This window comes from Acomys minous (assembly GCF_964271855.1).
Source record: "Acomys minous genome assembly, chromosome: 9".
Taxonomy (NCBI): domain Eukaryota; kingdom Metazoa; phylum Chordata; class Mammalia; order Rodentia; family Muridae; genus Acomys; species Acomys minous.
The window spans coordinates 3,426,723-3,444,715 of record NC_140490.1 but is presented as its reverse complement, the minus strand read 5'-3'; the positions used below and the strand labels follow the sequence as shown (position 1 = coordinate 3,444,715).

General features: G+C 52.9%; 1 protein-coding gene across 7 annotated transcripts in view; it reads right to left on the bottom strand.

Annotated features, from left to right (window-relative positions):
• Positions 1-206: 206 nt before the first annotated feature.
• The window catches only part of LOC311605376 (disks large homolog 5), a 120,050-nt gene continuing 102,263 nt past the window's right edge, over positions 207-17,993 (bottom strand). For all 7 annotated transcript variants that reach the window (XM_084795864.1, XM_084795867.1, XM_084795866.1 and 4 more), the window contains 10 exons: positions 17,383-17,532; positions 16,196-16,379; positions 15,179-15,327; positions 14,358-14,528; positions 12,187-12,380; positions 5,573-5,716; positions 5,217-5,344; positions 4,119-4,228; positions 3,033-3,142; positions 207-1,924 (listed from right to left, as the gene is read on the bottom strand). In XM_084795864.1, coding sequence (XP_084651990.1) covers positions 1,821-1,924; positions 3,033-3,142; positions 4,119-4,228; positions 5,217-5,344; positions 5,573-5,716; positions 12,187-12,380; positions 14,358-14,528; positions 15,179-15,327; positions 16,196-16,379; positions 17,383-17,532 — 1,444 coding nt within the window. In that variant the 3' untranslated portion in view covers positions 207-1,820. The remainder of the gene's footprint in view (positions 1,925-3,032; positions 3,143-4,118; positions 4,229-5,216; positions 5,345-5,572; positions 5,717-12,186; positions 12,381-14,357; positions 14,529-15,178; positions 15,328-16,195; positions 16,380-17,382; positions 17,533-17,993) is intronic.

Genomic DNA, 17,993 nt, shown 5'->3' with positions numbered 1-17,993 from the left:
GCCGGGAGCCAGGCAGAGGTGGATACATCAGGTCACAGACAACTGCAGGCTGCAGCACAGCACGGGCCCCAGTGCAGAGGAGCTGCACAGGCCTCCACGCACGGGAGCAGAACAGGCCTGGTCCTGGGGTGAGGCGAGGAGAGGGGAGAGGCTCCAGCCCAGCTGAGGAGAATGGGTGTCTCTCGCACCAGTATCTGCACACAGGGTTACACAAACTGACCTTTATTTGTTGTACTGAAGTCTGTTTTGTTTTTGATACAAAGTAACATTTTAGTACAGCACTCCCACCGTCAGATGCATACCTGCCTGCCCGCTGAACACTGAGCTGGGCGGGCCTACGACCAGGGAAATGGCCCCCGTCCCGTAGACCTTGAGAGTGGTCTGCAGCTTTTCTCAGTTGTCTGAGCTAGAAAATGAGTGCCTGTCAGGCACAGAACAGCCTTGAAGGCTGCAACTGTCTCTCCCTCTCTTTTTTTTTTTTAAAACAGCTGTGCAAGAAAATATATCCCTTTTAAAAAAACGTCAATAATGGCTAAACTACAATCTAACATCTAGAATTACAAAGAATAAAATGAAATCAAGGATTTCTTTGCTAGTAAAATGAAATGTTAGGAACAGTATTAAAATATAGGTCCTACCCCTATGACACATGGAGCCCAATACAGTACCTATCAATAGGACGCACAGTTGAAGAAGGGACCACATCAGCTCTTTAGCGGATAGATCTGGCATCAGAAGTGTGGGGGCGGGGAGTGGGGATAGATTAAAAAACAAGACAAAACCCAGAAGCCAATAAAGAATGGAAATGTCCTCGTGGAGTCAGGCTGCGAGTGTTGTTGTAACCAAGATGAAAACGCTCCCAGGTGAGCTTTTCAATAGACCAGTCTAACCATCGCACCAACTATAAGCTCTCATTTCAAAGTCTGTAACACAAATAGTTCCACGCCAGAAAGAGTGGGCATACCATGCCAGTGTAAGCGTTACCTTGCAACCTTGCACTGACAAAGGCTGCCGGACAGCTCAGAGCCTACAGGGAACCAACGGCACGCCTACGCCCCCTGCTGAGGAACCACACGGAGCCCTGCGGCACCAGACGTGATGTTTCAATATGAACGGCAGGTAGAGAAGAAACGAGAGGCCTGGGAGGCAAGGGAAAGGCCAAGAGGTGAATCTGCAAGACCGCTGAAGCTGCCTTCCCAGCGCGGGAGGAGAGCGCTGCCTCGGCAAGTCGGCCCCACCAAGGCACTGGTTCTGGTACCAACAGTGGTCTGAGCACCTGCAGCTGTGATGTCTTCCAGGAGAGGGGCCACCGAGGATCAGGAAGTCTGTCAAAGCTCTGGTCCCACTGACCTCCTGTAGCAAAGCAGCACCCCCCCACCCCACCCACCTACCACCACAAACGAGGTTCTAGAATTGTCCTGCCCAAGACAGGAACATCAAACCAATAGACAGTGACAGAGGGGTCGGGATCAGGGGCTGGGCACCGACAACATGGAGCCATTCAAGTAAACATAGACAACCAAATACTTAGAAAAGGCTTGTAAACTTGTGATCAGCAAGGTCCTGGCCACAGCACTTCTGCTGGGCTGGCTGCGGGAGGCTCAAGTCTTTTGTGTTTCTGCTTTTAAAGCCCACGCATGAGTACTGCCATCCACCAGGTGGGCCCAAATCTTTGTGGCTCTCCGGCTGACAAAGGAGGTGTTCCTGGAGTTCTGGTTCAGGGTCCTTCCCAGCTTGTCCACAGACAGACAGACAGACAGACGAGCCAGCCAGCTGTCCCCACCGTCCGGTCATGGAGGTGCCTCTGACACAGCCTTCTGTTAGGGTGGGCAAGCAGGAATCCACAGGACTTTACTTTGCTCTTGACTGACCATGGCCAGGATCTGAGTGCAAATGCCTGACAGGGGTCCACCCTGGACGACCCCTGCGGAGAAGGCCACGAAACACAAGCAGGTTAGGTTGGCTCTAAGTAAGGCATGCCCCCCCCCCCCACTAAGGGAAACAAACACAGCCTACACGAGTGCTTGCTCGTCTGCGGGCTCCTGGACTCTCTCCCGTGTGGCCATGCTCCTTTAGCAGGGCAAAGGAGAAGTCATCCCCCTACTCACAACTGCTCAGTGCAGTGACAGAGGAGGTGGGGCCGGGGCTGGCATGCCTTGGACTAGAAAGGGAGGTGGGGGATGGGCAGCATGTGGAGAAGAGGCAGGATGGGGGCAGGTGAGGACGGCCCCCCTTACAGCAGGCTCTGCAGGGCACAGGAGGGAGTTGGGGGAGGACCAGTGTCCAGGTTGGCAGGCTAGTGCCACCCCAACACACAGTAGGCAGAACACACCTTCAGAGGGGCCAGGTACATTCCAAAAGTAACAAAGTTTATGTAATTGTATTCTGTCTAAACATCAGTATATAAGTTTGGGCATGTTTAAATGTTTTCTTTCTTTCTTTTTTTTCTATTGGTGTACTGTTCTATGACAAGCTGGAACTGAAATTGGGACCCAGCTGGGCCCCACTAGAAGGGACTAGATCCTCATCTTTTCTGTGATGTGCTAAAATGCCCCCACTGGCTCCTATAAATGGCTGACTACATCCAATTGAGGCAGAGAAGCAGGAAACCTGCATCCACAGGGTGGCCCATTCTGCAGCCAGAGATACTGTACTGGCCTTGCTCCACGAACTCACTCTACCCTCATCCCCTACAGACTGGCCCTGGACAGCTGCCTGCGCTGCTGGTCCACCTGGGCTCTTGGGGTTCCCGCTCTGCCTGGGTCACTCTGGTCACACTGCTGGGTCTTTGTGCTGAGACGGCTCCTTCTGGATGCTGTGGATGAGGTCAGGCCACGCCCAAAGGCCGGTTTGTGTGACCGTGCTACCTGGAACATCTCTGACACTGGCCTGGGTCTGTGGCCTGAACATCTATGCAACAGTGGGTATGGGGCAGCTCAGTCCAGCCTGACCAAGATGGCTGGAGTGCTGTCACTCTCAGGAATGTCACCTGGGGAAAGCCTCGGCTCCTGGCTGCACCAGCACCCACTTACCTGTGAAGTACCGGCTGTATTCCTGATCGATCTTCTGCGCCGTCTCGAACTGTTCTTTGGAATGCCTTTGCGTCACCTTGTCCCTCAGGTAGACAGGGTCTCTCTGCTCCCTGTAGGGACAGCCAGGGAAGTAGAGGAGTCTTCACCCCACCCCTGAGCCCCTCTTCCTTCCTTGGTCCAGAGTCTCAGGGTGGGCCAGGTAGGGCAGGGGACCCAGGGTGCTTTCAGTAGCCTCTAGGCTGCATGGGGAACTGTGGGCCGACAGGGAGTCTGGGCACCTCAGTACTCTACTGCGTGGACAAAGCCTTCGGCAGACATGCTAGCCAGCTCCAGACTCAGGTACCAGGAGCACACCAGCACAGAAAAGCCAAGCAGAGAGGGGCCTCAGCGAGTGCAGCTGAGCTGGACTTAGCTCAGGCTACCCAGTTCCTCTGGCCTTCTGTACAATATGCTGAGAGGAAAAGGGGACAGGACAGAGCAGGGGCTCTGCAGACAAAGCAAGCCAGCAGTACTCATGCCCAAAAACAGAGGAGGGGAGCCAAACTAAGTTTGGCTACACTGCCTCTGCGTACAAGCCCAGGGTCTGAGGGGAGTGCCCTGGTTCCAGCATGGGACCCACCCCAGCAGGGACCCAACGGGGCCAGGGGGACCCACTCCCAGCAGGAACCCAGCAGGGCCAGAGGGACCCACCCCCTGGCAGGGACCCAGCGGGGCCAGGGGAACCCACGCCCAGCAGGGACCCAGTGGGGCCAGAGGGACCCACCCCCAGCAGGGACCCAGCGGGGCCAGAGGGACCCACGCCCAGCAGGGACCCAGCGGGGCCAGAGGGACCCACCCCCAGCAGGGACCCAGCGGGGCCAGGGGGACCCACCCCCAGCAGGGACCCAGCGGGGCCAGGGGGACCCACCCCCAGCAGGGACCCAGCGGGGCCAGAGGGACCCACCCCCAGCAGGAACCCAGCAGGGCCAGAGGGACCCACACCCTGGCAGGGACCCAGCGGGGCCAGAGGGACCCACCCCCAGCAGGGACCCAGCGGGGCCAGAGGGACCCACCCCCAGCAGGGACCCAGCAGGGCCAGACACCCACTTGATGTGCTTGGCGCTCTTGTAGCGGATGAAGATGACAATGGGGTAGATGTGCATATGGTGCAGCCGCTCGATGGCATGTGGGGCGATGTCCAGAAGGCAGTGCCGGTTCTGAGGGACAACGGTGTAGATGGAATGTATCGAGCAGGCAAAGGGACCTATCCTCTGCCCCCCTGAGGAGCCCATCTTTGCCCCATACAGCTGTGCCTTCCTCCACACTCAAAAAACACCAGGCAGCAAAAGCAAGGTTTCTGGAAGACCACTTAAGCCAGAAAGGGAAACTGCACTGGGGGGTGTTTCTCTCTCCCTACCCACTGATGCTGCGGAGATGCGTGTGGGAACTAGTCATTGGCACACCTCAACATGCGGACTTTCTCAGAGCCCTGCCCTACCCGGGCTTCACAAACCTGTTACACTGAACAACACGGGGACTCTGGGCCTGTGGCTGGGGAGGGGAGCACACAGCATTGCGTGGCTAAGACAAAAATACATCCCATGAGCCCCTCAGCCTCCAGAAGGGGCCTAAGAAAGACCACAGGCTCCCTGCATGCAGCTCCCTCCATTGACAGGCGTGTGTCCTAACTGAAGCTTGTCCCTAATAACCAGCTCCAACTGTGAGCACCTCACACCGTTTGGCAGAAGAGGGAACTGCAGCCCAGAGAAGTGGCTGAAGAAGCCCAAAGGCCAGATCTGAGGAGTAACTAGGAACGGGCTACTTAGGCCAGCACGCCTTGCAGCCGACTCACTCCCTGGCAAACGGATCCCAAGGTGCTGGCCTTTCTGGGGTGAGGGACCTAGTGGGTAGCTCTCTCTGTATATATGAGTCCAGGGACCCAGCCAAGAATGGTCTAGAAGAAGGCCTCCCCAGAGCTCCAAGCTCTTCTCAGCACCCCTCAGCGAGCAGAGGCCGAAGGTACCCAAAGTGCTGCCAACTCCCAGGTCATTCCCAGAGGTCTGTGTGTTAGTGGTGAAAGCAGAGCCTCAGAAGGAGACCGAGAGCAGGAGACTTCAGACGGGTGAGCTAGCTGATGCTTAAGAGTCAGGGCAGAGGGTCCCAGGTAGCAGAGGAGCCCAGCCTTCGGGCCAAAGCCCTAGGTACCTTTTCTGTGATCTCCTTTATTGAAGCCACTGTGGTAACGTCAAAATGGCCACTCCTCCGCTTGTAGTCCACAAACAGGCAGTCTTTGACACCCCGCTCAATGGCTTGCTGGGAGGCCTTCATCACCTCTGTGTGGTAAGATGCAGAAGTCAAGGTACAGGGTGCACAGAGGGCACAGTGCAGAGAGAGCCACACTGACTGCCATCATGGAGCCCACATGACTACCTGCTCTCCTGGAGAGAACAGAGGGCCACAGGTGGGTCCGTCTGCATCAGTAGGACCCGTGGACTCTGCACGGCCAGAACGGCAGGTGAACAAGGACAGACACACCAGGTGGACGCAGGGTCAGCCCTTACCAAGTGGGCATCGGCAGAACTTCCCGGGCGCCTCGGTTACCAGCATCTCTTTTACCACATCCAGTAAAGGCCCCAGGATGAGGACGGGCCGAAGAGAGGTACAATCCACTTTCTGGACCCGCTGATAGGCCAGGCTCACTGAGTCTAAAAGACAGAGGGGAACAGAGTCACAGGCCCAGCCTGGACAGAGGAGAAAAGCAGAGCTGGGCAGCCATGCCTCGACTTGGCTCATCTTAGATAGGCCCACCCCCATCTTACTTACCCTGGGCAGGTCTGTCTTCTTTGTCTCACAAACCCAGGCCACTGATGGTGACCAACTTGCCTAGCTTCATCAGGACCAACCCCACATCTCAGGGACACCAGGTCTTCCTCGGTGATCCCACATCCTTCGCACCCTCCTCATGTCCTCTGCTCACTAGAGATGCACCTCCAAGGTCTGGAAGCCATAGCCTCCTCTCCAGGTATGGTTATATGAACCATACCTGGACGTAAAGGATAGAGGTGAGGAGATGACATCTTTGGCCCCTGCCCATGGACCAGAAGAAGTGGTGCTGTGAGCCAGCTCCGCCCTTACAGATGCTGACAATTCTTAGGAAACATCTGAGCCAGAAGACAGAAGAGACCTGGGTTTTTAACACAGGGCCACTTCCCCTGGGCGGCCTACCAGCTCAGACTGTATGTGTCAGACAGATGAACTTCCTGTGAGGCTTCAGCTGCTGCCCTCTGGCTTAGTTCCACTGATCAAGCCACCTCCCAAGTTAGCACACAATTTGAACGCAAGCGAGCGCGCGCACACACACCCACACATGCCAAATGTGCAAAGTTCTCACAGGAAGGCATGGTCAGGAAGGAAGGCTAGCTGGGAACTGCCTCCCTAGAGCCTCCCTGATGCTGTAACCTGGCTTCTCAGGGTAACAAAGACACAAAGCACCCAGCCCTGCCCTTTGGAAGCTCCTGCTAACTGGGGCCACAAGGCAATGACAGCAGACACCCAGACAAACGCTGCAGGAGGATCCTCAGGGAGAAGAATGGAGGAGTTAGGGGAGCACTGCAGTGAGCTGGCTCAAACCGGATAAAGTCCTAAGATGGGGACAGAGAAGAGCAGGCCAAAAGAGGGCACAAGATGACTATAACAGGCAGATGTAGGAAGCATAGGACTCTGAGGGGGCTGCATACTTCTGAGGCAGTACTACAGATCAAAGATCATGGCAGAGCAGCCTGAAAGCACAACCACATCCACTCCCCCTCCACCCCACCCCACCCCTCCCCCACCCCGACCTCCATCCCTCCTCCACTGCACCCCCCACCCCTACCCCTCATGGGCAGAACAAAAAAGTGAGTACAGTCTTGCCTCAACACACCTATCATATCCAGATCTCTGCGCTCTCATGTGAAGGCTGACTACTCGGATTTCTATATGTTACTTCCTGCTTGGGGCTGGTCTATAGTCTACATCGATGATCTTGAAATGCCCAGACATAACCAGTATTGTTGATGTATCCCTGCACACTAGCCTCCTCAGAGGCAGCCATTACAGTGAGTGAGCTGGAACTGTGGCTTTTCACATGACTCTTACTACCATGGCTGATTTTTATAGGTTGAGGGGAAAAACCTAGTGAATATCATGTGAGTGTGTCTGTCTGTATGTGAATGAATGTTTGAGTATGTGTGCTTGTGTTTGTATGTCTATGTGTATGTGTGTGTGTGTGTGAGTACACATGTGTGTGCCTGTGTGACTGCATGAATGGGGGGGTGTTAACATCCAACACTAATGACATGATACCATGGATGGCTTGTAGTTGCATTTCCCCTCTGGCATGCATCACAGGAACTCATACCCCTCCCTTGAGGACTCTGCAATATTCCATGCACAGGTACAATGTAAACCTGGGCAGAGAGCTGCTGCCTAGACCATGGGGACTCAGGCAGAGTGTGCAAGAAATATCCATAGCAAGTGATACAAAAATGGAGGTTAGGGTATTCACAGCAGCCACAACCTGAAGAGCCAAAAATGCAGGGGGAAGGGAGGGGTGAGACCTAAGTCTAGGAAGCTGGGTACAAGTGCTCGCTATGTAAGCATGGAAGCCAAGTAAGTGTGCAAGCTAAGTAAGCATGTAAGCTATGTGAGCATGTTAAGCTAAGTAAGTGTGTAAGCTATGTTAAGCATGTAAGTATATAAGCGTATATGCTATGTAAGTGTGTAAGCTGTCTAAGGTGTGTAAGCTATGTAAGCATGTAAGGTGTGTAAGCTATGTAAGCACATAAGTGTGTAAGCTATGTAAGCATGTAAGGTATGTAATAAGCTATGTCAGTGTGTAAGCTATGTAAGTGTGTAAGGTGTGTAAGCTATGTAGGCATGTTAGGTGTGTAAGCTATATAAGCTAGTAAGGTGTGTAAGCTATGTAAGCGTGTAAGCTGTGTAAGCTATGTAAGTGTGTAAGCTGTGTAAGCATGGGAACTTGAGCTCAAATCCCCAGCACCAAGTAAAGAGCTGGGCTAGACCACCCGGCTATCACCCCAGCATTGCAGGGACAGAGACATAAGGACTGTCAGCCTAGCTCCACGTTCAATGAGAGACCTTGTCTCAAAGAAATAAAGCCAGCCCTTCCCTGGCCTCTCTGAGTGCACACTCAACCATAAACACACACACCATATATGCTTTATTCATGAAACAATCTCCCCAGCTCTTTGTTCAGCATTTTTCTAATTGTGCGTGTTTAGGAAGCAGACTGAGCAGAGCAAAGAGGACGCAGAGATGAGCAGCCAGATGCTGGACAGTCCTCGCAGACGCCGAGTCGTGGCTGTGACAGAGAAGCTCTGGGAAGCCTTGACCGGAGGATGACCACCTTTTACACATAATCAAATGGAAACTCTCGCACTAGATATGACAATTTCTGCAATTAAGACATTGGGCACCAGAGATGAGCTGGACAGAGAGCAGGGCAAAGGTCAGTGGGAAGCATCCTGGCTGGCTGGAGCAGCGAGAGAAAAAGGGTTGGAAAGAATAGGGGAAACCATGCTGAAGACACGAGACCAACACGTCTGCTCAGGGAGCTAAAGGCATGAGGGGCGAGAAGGCCACGGGAGCAGCCTGAAAGGAGCAACGGCGGCCACCACCGAAAGTTGTCTCTGATAGCCCGTAGACTTAAGAAGGTGAACACACCCAGGCAGCACAGGGAAGCCGGAGGCCGGGAACAGAGACAATACCAAAACCCACAGGGCGTCAGCATGCGCCTCCTGAGAGCTTAAATGCCATCAGAACATGACATTTTGAGGCAGCCACAGGTGGAGGAGGAGGGGATGTAAAAGAGCAGAAGGAGCCGTCAAGGTAACAGTGATGTGCCCACGAGCAGAAGAAGGTTGGCAGCATCTGCTCAGAGCCACAGGGCCTAGGACCAGACCCTCCTCTAACGCTCCACAGGGCAGTGATGGCTGCTGGCACCTTGACGTGGCTGTGGCACTGGTTTCGGCCACTGGGCTTTCAGAACAAATATGCATTGTTTTAAAGTACTGTTTACAGTGATTTGTTACAGGAGCCATAAACATAAGCCCCTCCCGCGCCCCCCCCCCCGTGTGTGTGTGCATGTACATACATGTGTGCATGTGCATGCATGTGCAGGCTAGACGCTGACACAGGATGGCTTCCTTGACAGCTCTCCTACAGTGTTTACACAAGTGCTGGGGAGCTGAACTCTGGTCCTCGGCACTTGCTTTACTCATGAAACTATCTCCCCAGTTCCTTGAACAGCATTTTTTAAATTGTGCGTGATGTGTGTGTGTGCATGTGTGTGTGTGTGTACATGCCATGTGTAGGGGCAGAGGAAACATTTATAGAGCTAGTCCTGCCTTCCCAGCTTTATGTAAGTTCAGGGAATCAAACTCAAGTCACCAGGCTTCCTTGGCAAACTCCTTTACCCACTGAGCCATCTCTCTTAGCTCTGAGAATGGTATCTTAAAAGTGCTTAAGTAAAATGCAGTCAGCACTCTGTATCCAACTTTGAGTTCATGGATTCAATTAATTAATTAGGGATAGAAATATTCAAAATGGGTATTATAAGTAATCTAGAGACACTTTAAGTATGTGGGAGATGCACTTAAGCCATATGCAAACCTCACATCTGTGGCGCACCTGAGTTGGCAGAACACTTATGGATCTGGGTATCTAGAGGAAGCTTGGTACCAACACCCTGACATACCACAGCATGGTTGTGAACACTAATCTAAGAGTCTATATAGAAGAAAAAGTCTGGAAAATGGTTGAACATTGTCAGACAAAACAGAAAATACGTCACCAAGCAGAAAGCACACATTATAAGAAATACTGAAGGGAAGCAGAAAGATGACAAACAGAACCGGAGGAAGGAACAAACAGCAGCCAGGCAGTGACAACACACCGGGAAAACCACTAATGCACGTTGAGGTGACCACAGCAATGCAACAGAAACTGGGGTGCTGAGCGGAGGTACCATGGAGCGTGCTTCAGACTTCTCAGCAAACGGGTCCAAGTGATGGCCTGGGCTAGAAGGCAGTCAGGCATGTGGTGAGGGCCACTGAAGTCCTCAAAAGACTACAAACTGAAAACTGACAACGTACTAGAAATGTGTAAGAGACAAAGGAACACAGGTGGGACAGGTAAACACCCACACAAAAGGCAGCATCTGCCACTGCGACATTTTAAACGTCCTGATTATACAGTAAGTGAAGACCTTCACTCTGCTCACTTCTGTGGCATCTGACTGCCATCTGGCCATACTTGCTACAATGCCTGCCACAATAAGTGAAATAAAGGCTATCCTATCCAGTCTCCTCTATCCTGCCCCACCCTACCCAGGAACAGGAAACAAAACTAGAAGGAAATTCAAAGCATGAACTCTGATGGCCAGGAAAAAAGGATGAGTATGTGGAGACTAAGCGAGAGAAAAATAGGAGTAGAAATCAAAACATCACACAGTATAGGTTTTCCAAAGGGGACACTACTGGAAATCAGACAGGAATTTTTCTATGATAGAAGGGGTATTGCAGAAAAAACAGAGTAACCCAAAAGCATATGTTTCTAATAACTGTTTAAAATGAGTGGTGAGGCTGGAGAAATGGTCACAATCACAAGCCATCCTTCCAGAGGAACGGGTTCAGTTCCCGGGACCCACATGGTAACTCACAGCCACCTGTAACTCAAGGCCCAGGGTATCTGACAGCGTCTTCTGGCCTCTGTAGGCACGTCACACACACGGTACACATACATACGTGCAGGTAAAACACTCATGCACGTAAAAATAAATATTTTAAGGCTTTTTGTGTTTTTCTTATAAGCAGTGCAGAACTTCCAAAGAGCCGACGTGACCACATGCACCCACCGCTCACTGAACACATGAAGATGGCGCCTGAGAGCACAGCCCAGAAGGAGGAGAGCGATGGCAGCAGGCAGGACACTCAAGTGAAATCTTTTTGCCTTAACATGACGGCAACTTACTCTGCTAATGGCAGGATAGAAGCCTTTTAGGCCTTAAAGGTAAAAAGGCAAAATTGAGCCAATGTTACCACCCAAGGCCTGGTGTTTATTTTTACATGTTATATTTGCATGCATAAAAATCCCACTGCGAGCAGACCACATCTTCCCGTGGACTGTAGTCTATCCAGCTTCCTAATGGTGGCAGGGGACATTCACTGGGCTTCTAGTTAGTTAGTTGTTAGTATTTTGAGGCAGGATCTCACTATGTAGCCCTGGCAAGCCACGTTATTTTTTTGTTGGTCAGGCTATCCTTGAACTCACAGAGATCTACCTGTCTCTGCCTCCCAAGTGCTGAGATTAAAGCTATGCGCCACCTTGACTGGTAAGATCTTCATTTTAAAGATGAGAAGGAAGGAAAGAAGGAGAGAAGAAAAGGGAATCACCACTCCCACATCCCACTGCCCGAGCGCCCCACACCCTGTCTGCCCAGGAGCCACTCTGATGACGAGGACCTCTTGCCACTCAGGACTAATGGCCTCCTACAAGGCGCAGCTGCCAGGAGGGTCTCTAACATTGCTGGCCCAAAGCTCCAGCCTGCCTCAGACTCCAACCAGGAAGGACCTTGTCAACGTCACTGATGAACGGGTGACTGAAGCAAGAAAGGCAGAGCCATGGCCGGCAGGAGCCAGACGCAGTGCGTGAAGCAGCAACCACATCCGCTGACCCCGGGCCTCTCGCTGAATTGGGAGTGTCACCTTTCGGCTAGGCTGGCTGGCCACGAGCCACCTCAAGCTCTCTTCATGCCCAGTGCTGGGGTCACGGCTGCACCACACCTGGCCTTTCCTACGTGGATCTGAACTCGGGTTCTCAAACTCGCATAGCAATTGTTTCATGCACTGAGCCATCTCCCCTTCCTCCCAAGCCCTGACATTTTTGCCTTGCCTTTCTCTTTCCTGAAGCAGCACTGAGGGTACAAATAAGCACTGTGGCTAAGAGGAGACCTTGAGGATTACAGCCGCATGCTGCGCTGACAGACAGACTCTCAGAACCATCCTCCAGCCCTAATGTCCACTTCCAGACAAGAGGCAAGTGAGCCTTGTGAAGACCACGGTGAAGATGCGTCATCCCTGCCCCTGCAGCCCGTCGCAATGAGCCCAGAGCTTGCCTTCAAAGAGGGGAATGGAGTCACTGGAAAGGTTGTCCAGGGTGAGCAGGTCCTTGCCATCTTTGGACCCACTGCGCTTGTGTTTCTGTTTCCTTCGGAAGAAGGAACGGCGAGCAGCTGCTGACAGCGTCTTCGCTGTGTTGTCATCTTTGACCTCGGACATGCTGAGCCTCCTTGAGAACTCTTGGTCCATCCTGCAGTCACAGAGAAGGACAATTCTGAGAGGACCATGGCGAGGGAAGAAACTAGGTTTCCCCAACACCCTCCAGGCCTCCTAACGACTGGCCTTTCCTATGCCCCAGGACCCTCAGGTATCACCATGGGGGAGGGGGACTCTGAAGAGAAGGGAATGTGGGGGAGGGGCCTGGGAGGAGAGGACGGAGGAGGGCTGTGATGAGGATGTAAATAAGTTAATGGAAAAACAAACAAACAAACAAAACCAAACTACAAGGAAAACCACAGTCCAGCGTCGATGCAGGTAAATCCCCACCACGACACCGAGCTCAGGCCAGCTAGCTATGCTTCCTGCCATGGAAGGGACGGGCACTACAGCTGGGATGACGACGAATCATGTGACTGCAGCTGCATAAAATGCCGAAAGACAAACCTGCAGGTTTTAAGTGCAGTTGAATGGCTCAGGGCTGGAGGTGTTCGTGTGTGCTGTGATTTGGATATGGGTTTTACTGTGACTGTCAAGAGTCTGCATGCTGTTGGAGACTTGATCCCCAGGGTAGCAGTATTGAGCTGAAGTACTGAGGTGTCTGTCTCTAAGAGACTGTGAATAGTGGAAATTGGTTAGGTCTCTACCCTCAGAAGGGATCAATGAGAGCCTCTCAGAACCTCAGGTACTTCCTCCAATGGTAGGCTGTGAAAGAAAGAGCAAGCCTGGCTCGAGTCCTCCCTGCCTGGCCTGAGTCCTCCCTACATGGCCTGAGTCCTCCCTACATGGCCTGAGTCCTCCCTACATGGCCCGAGTCCTCCCTATCTGGCCCGAGTCCTCCCTGCCTGGCCCGAGTCCTCCCTGCCTGGCCCGAGTCCTCCCTGCTTCTTGTGGTGGTTTGAATAAGAATGGCCCAGCAGAGTCATACATTTGAATATTTGGTCATCAAGGAGTGACAGTACTTGAGAGGGATTAGGAGGTATGGCCTTGTTGAACAAAGTGTCACTAGGGGTGGACTTTGGGGTTCCAAAAGCCAAAGGCAGTCACAGAGTCTTCCTGTGATCTCGATGTGGAACTCTTAGCCAGCTCTCTAGCACCATGGCTGCCTGTGTGTCACCACATTCCCCACCATGATGATAATGGACTAAACATCTGAATTGTAAATCGGCCCCAATTAAATGTTTTCTTTTATAAGAGTTGCTGTGGCCATGGTCTCTTCACAGTGAGCAACAGAACACTAAGATACTCCTGTCTTGCCATAGGATCTCTTCCATCCCTCTGTTCCCCTCCCACATTGTAAAGTGGCCAATGAGGTCTTTACCAGACGCTCAACAGATGAGGCCTACTCGCCTTCATGCTTTCAGCCTCCACAACTGAGGGAAAAACAAATCTCTTTTTCTTGTGAATGTCTCAGCCTCAGGTTATTTTATTACAGCAAAAGAAAACAGACATAGGGTGACACAGGGTAACAGCTAATTGGGCTCCTTTCCGAACTGAAAACCATGCTTCAAAATTAACTCTGGAGGAGCCGGAATTGTGGTCCAGTTGGCAAAGTGCTTGCCTGGAGTGCTCAAGGCCTTGAGCTCAGTCTCCTGCACCACTTATACCGGATGTGATGGCGCATGCCTATGATTTGAGCGTTCAAGAGATGGGGGCAGCACAATCAGTTCAAGGCACTTCGGCTTGGACATAGCAAGATTGAGTCTGAGCTACATAAGATGCTGTCTGTCTGTCTGTCTATCTGTAAATAAAGTGATTGTGGAGCTGGGTGCACATATCTGTGAACACGCAGGCCCTTGTGTCGGTCACTCGGGAGGACTCATCGGTATGAGAATCACAGCCTCCTGACTCGCCCTGGCGCTTCTGTCCTGACTTATGCTAGGATGCTCTGGGCCACGTGTGTTGAAGCTGAAGCTCCCAAAGGTGCCAGTGCCTGGGCGGCGCAGGACAGTGTTGCTCTGTGAGGCTCCACACCATGTGGTGGCCCCTGCTGGAGATGGAGAAGACTTACACGTATTTGCTGGGAATCTGGCCACGCTGGATCTTCTGGGCGTGCTCATCCAGCTGCCAAGCCATCCAGGACCCAAACATGCCCTGGGGCAAGGTGTCGTCCACGTACAGGATGTCATCTTTCTTAAAACTCAGTTCAGCCTCCACCTCTGCCAGGCGCTCATACAGGGCCCTGGACCACGGAGTAGAGAACACAGGCTGACAAGGCCATGCCACACACCCGCCTCTTAAAGGATTTGGGGGTGTCCCGAGAGGCCTACTCGCATACTTTACAGAGCAGGACAGGGTTATCACCTTCCCTTCCCTAACACTAAGGGCTCCTCCCCACTAGAGAAAGACTTCCGGGACTCCGTCCTTTCAGACATTTTTCATCTGCTTGTCCCTGAAATCAAAGCTACTGCTTCCTGCACTGTCACCTCCCTTGGATGGAAACACGTCACTCCTCACCTGCAGGACAAGAAGTATTACTCGTGAGTGTTTTCACCTACTCTGTGGTCTCAGGCTGTGGGGGACATGACAGCAGCCCCAAGCCACTCATGGAAGATGGCTGATGCCATCCCACATCATGATTCCCACAGAACCTACAGGTACCATGAGCACCTGAGAGCCATACACACTACAGAGGGCTCTGTGGGACTCGGGGGCTGCAGGAGGAGAACAACACACAAGGTAAGGGGCACCAGGTCTCACAATTCCTGTAGTCTTATGTAGACAAAAGCAATGCCAATGACGGCCTGGGGCCAGGTAATTCAGGGGATCCATTCACCCTATGAACTTTGCGCAGAGAGCCCCTGCCCCGGCTGTGACCCTTACTACTGGCACCTGATGTAGAAGCCGTCACCGGGCAGGCCCTTGACCCTGGTGAACTCCTCATGGCGGTGCTGCACTTTCAGGCGGACACTATCCTTAGGCCTCAGCATCTCCACATAGACGTCCTCCACTGTCCTGTTGCGTACATCCAGGTTGCCATACTGAGCAGGGACAGGGTACAGGGGTCAGAAAGACGGCAGAGGGGAAAGTCTGGGTACTCAGAGGGTTCCAGGATGGTGCCTGGTCCGAGACTCTACCTGCCTCCCCACCACAGGTCTCCACAGTGCCCACGCCCTATATGACTTCCTGGCTGCTAGATCCAATGGACCCACCTAGCAATGAAGATCTCTACTTTCTGTTTATGAAGCCATGTCTTTACCATTGTGCTGGCTAATTTTACGTCAACTTGACACGAACTAAAGTCATCTGGGAGGAAGGAAGCCCGACTGGGGAAAGGCTTCCATAGACTGGGCTGTAGGCAAACCTGTAGAGCATTTTCTTAATTAGGGATTGATGTGAACAGGCTCAGCACCCTGTGGGCAGGACCACCCTTGGGCTGCTGGTCCTGGGTTCTATAAGAAAGCAGGCTAAACAGGCCACAGAGAGCAAGGCAGCTGGTGTTTGAATTCCTGTCCTGACTTCCTCAGCGATGGCACTGTGAGCTGAAATAAACCCTTTGCTCCCCAAGTTGCTTTGGCCATGGTGTTTCATCACAGCGATCATAACTCTACTAGGACAGCCATCTATGTGCCATCGTCCCCAGGGGCTGGGAGACCCAGAGAGCGAAAGAGAAAGACAGCCAAACCAGCCAGCTCATGAGTCTGGGCACTTCCTTCTGGCTGTCCCAGATCAGGGTCAAGGCTGAGCACTTGGGCTGTATCAGTAGGCCACCCCACTGCCCAAGGGCTTGGTAGTGGCCCTCACCTACAACATAAATATTCTGCCTTGACAAGCTCCTGGGTGAAGTGGAATTCTACATCCTGTGTCATGTGACAGGACACAAGCTGACAACACAGTGGCGGGACCCACCTCCAGGATGAGGTCCCCTGGCACGAGCCCATCGGGACCCTTGGCAGGACTGTCATCTTCCACCTCGGCCACAAACACCCCGTGCAGGTTCCCACCACACAAGTGTACCCCGAGATCCAGCTGGGATTTCTTGATGAAAACGACCCGGGGTTCAGGGGTCTTCTTGCTGGTATCTCCCACAATCCTTTTGGGAAGACAAATGAAGTCTTTAGCATATACAAGGAGAGAGGCGGGCGTAAGTGAGGAGGGCCTGGCCCATGCCCTGCCTGCTCGCTTCGCAGCTCTGAGCTTCTAGAGAGCCAGCAGGTGAGCTGCTCTCGAGCTCTCCTCTATTGACTCAGTACAAAGTTGGAGGCTGAGATCGGACAGAGACACAGAAGAAAGAGGGCAACAAAGCATTCAGAGAGAACACGAGAAAGCCAAGAGAGAATAGAGCTAAGGGCAACACCCATGCTTCTGGTCCAGCTGTCACTCAGAGCCTGAGGAGGCATGCCTTCCTTGACTGAGCTTGCCTGCCTTGGCCCCACTGCTCAGACACAGCCCACTCAGGGACACACTCAAGCAGTGTCTATGCCGACTCATGCAGGGGGTCTTGTCACCAAGAACTGAAGGGTCGCAGGTAAAGCTGGGAACATGGTGAGGAAGCCAGACACCCTTGCCAACCATGCCTGGGATATGGATGAAGAGCCCATCCCTGGTGATAATTTGCTTGTGGCTAAGTTCTAGGGACAGTGATCTCCAGGCAGAGCTGCCTCACTCTGCATGACAGTGGGACTTTCTTTTTGGAGAGGTGGCAATTCTAGGTAGGTTGACACAAGGGTCCCATGAGAACACACTCTCCTGACACTGCTACCTTCCCTAGCTTCTCTAAGGACCCCCAGTGCACTCACAGGAACTGGTCATACCTAGCTGACAGCTCTCCCTGCCACAGAGCTCAGCTATGGCTACCTCTCACAGCACCGCCAGTACTTGACAGGGCGAGCTGGCCAGAGCTGAAGGGCCTTCCTGGCTGACCAAGGTGTGATGTCAGGAGACAGAATGGGAGAAGGAAAGACAGGAGAAGGGGAGCAGCACACGCAAGGAGAAAAGAGGAAGGAAGAAGGGAAGGAAAAAAGTGAGGCCTGGCATGGGCTCTATCCCACAGGGGCAGTTGGTCAAGTGGATGCACACAGCATGCCTATGCTGACCTGGAGCTGGGGGTACTCTGCTTGGCTGGGGGGGTGCCAGGGCCTTCATCCTGTTCCATCAGTGGGTCGATGACAGAGGGATGTTCTGGGGTCACAGCACTGTTGCTCTGGAGAGTAGCGTAAGGGGTGGCAGCAGGGTCTAGGTGGGAGCTGAGGATGGAAAACAGAAGGAATATGATGCATACAAGCAGCCAGAGCCACCACCGTCCCCCTCCCTGCACGGCCAACAGGCCCGGACTGTGAATAGAGAACCCGTCTTCATACACTGAATCCTGGAAAGACAGACACAAGAGGAGTCTGGACTTGTGCCACCTGCCCCACAGGGTCTGCCTGTCTCCCATGAGGGACCCTCTCCTAGATATCCAGCCTAGAGGACATGCAAAGCCATTTTCCCTTCCCATCTCATTTTATTCTCTGCCAAGGCATGTGTGGTGGCTCTATAGGACATGTGGCCCCTCCTGTCATCTACCCTGGGACCCACAGCTTAGGGGTAGGTACAGGCAGGTGTCCAGTGCTTGCTGACACACAGAGTCAACTACTGAGTATGAATCCTGTGCCAGGGGCTCAGCTGATGTTTACCACAGCTCCCCCAAGCCCCAGCCTCCTGTACT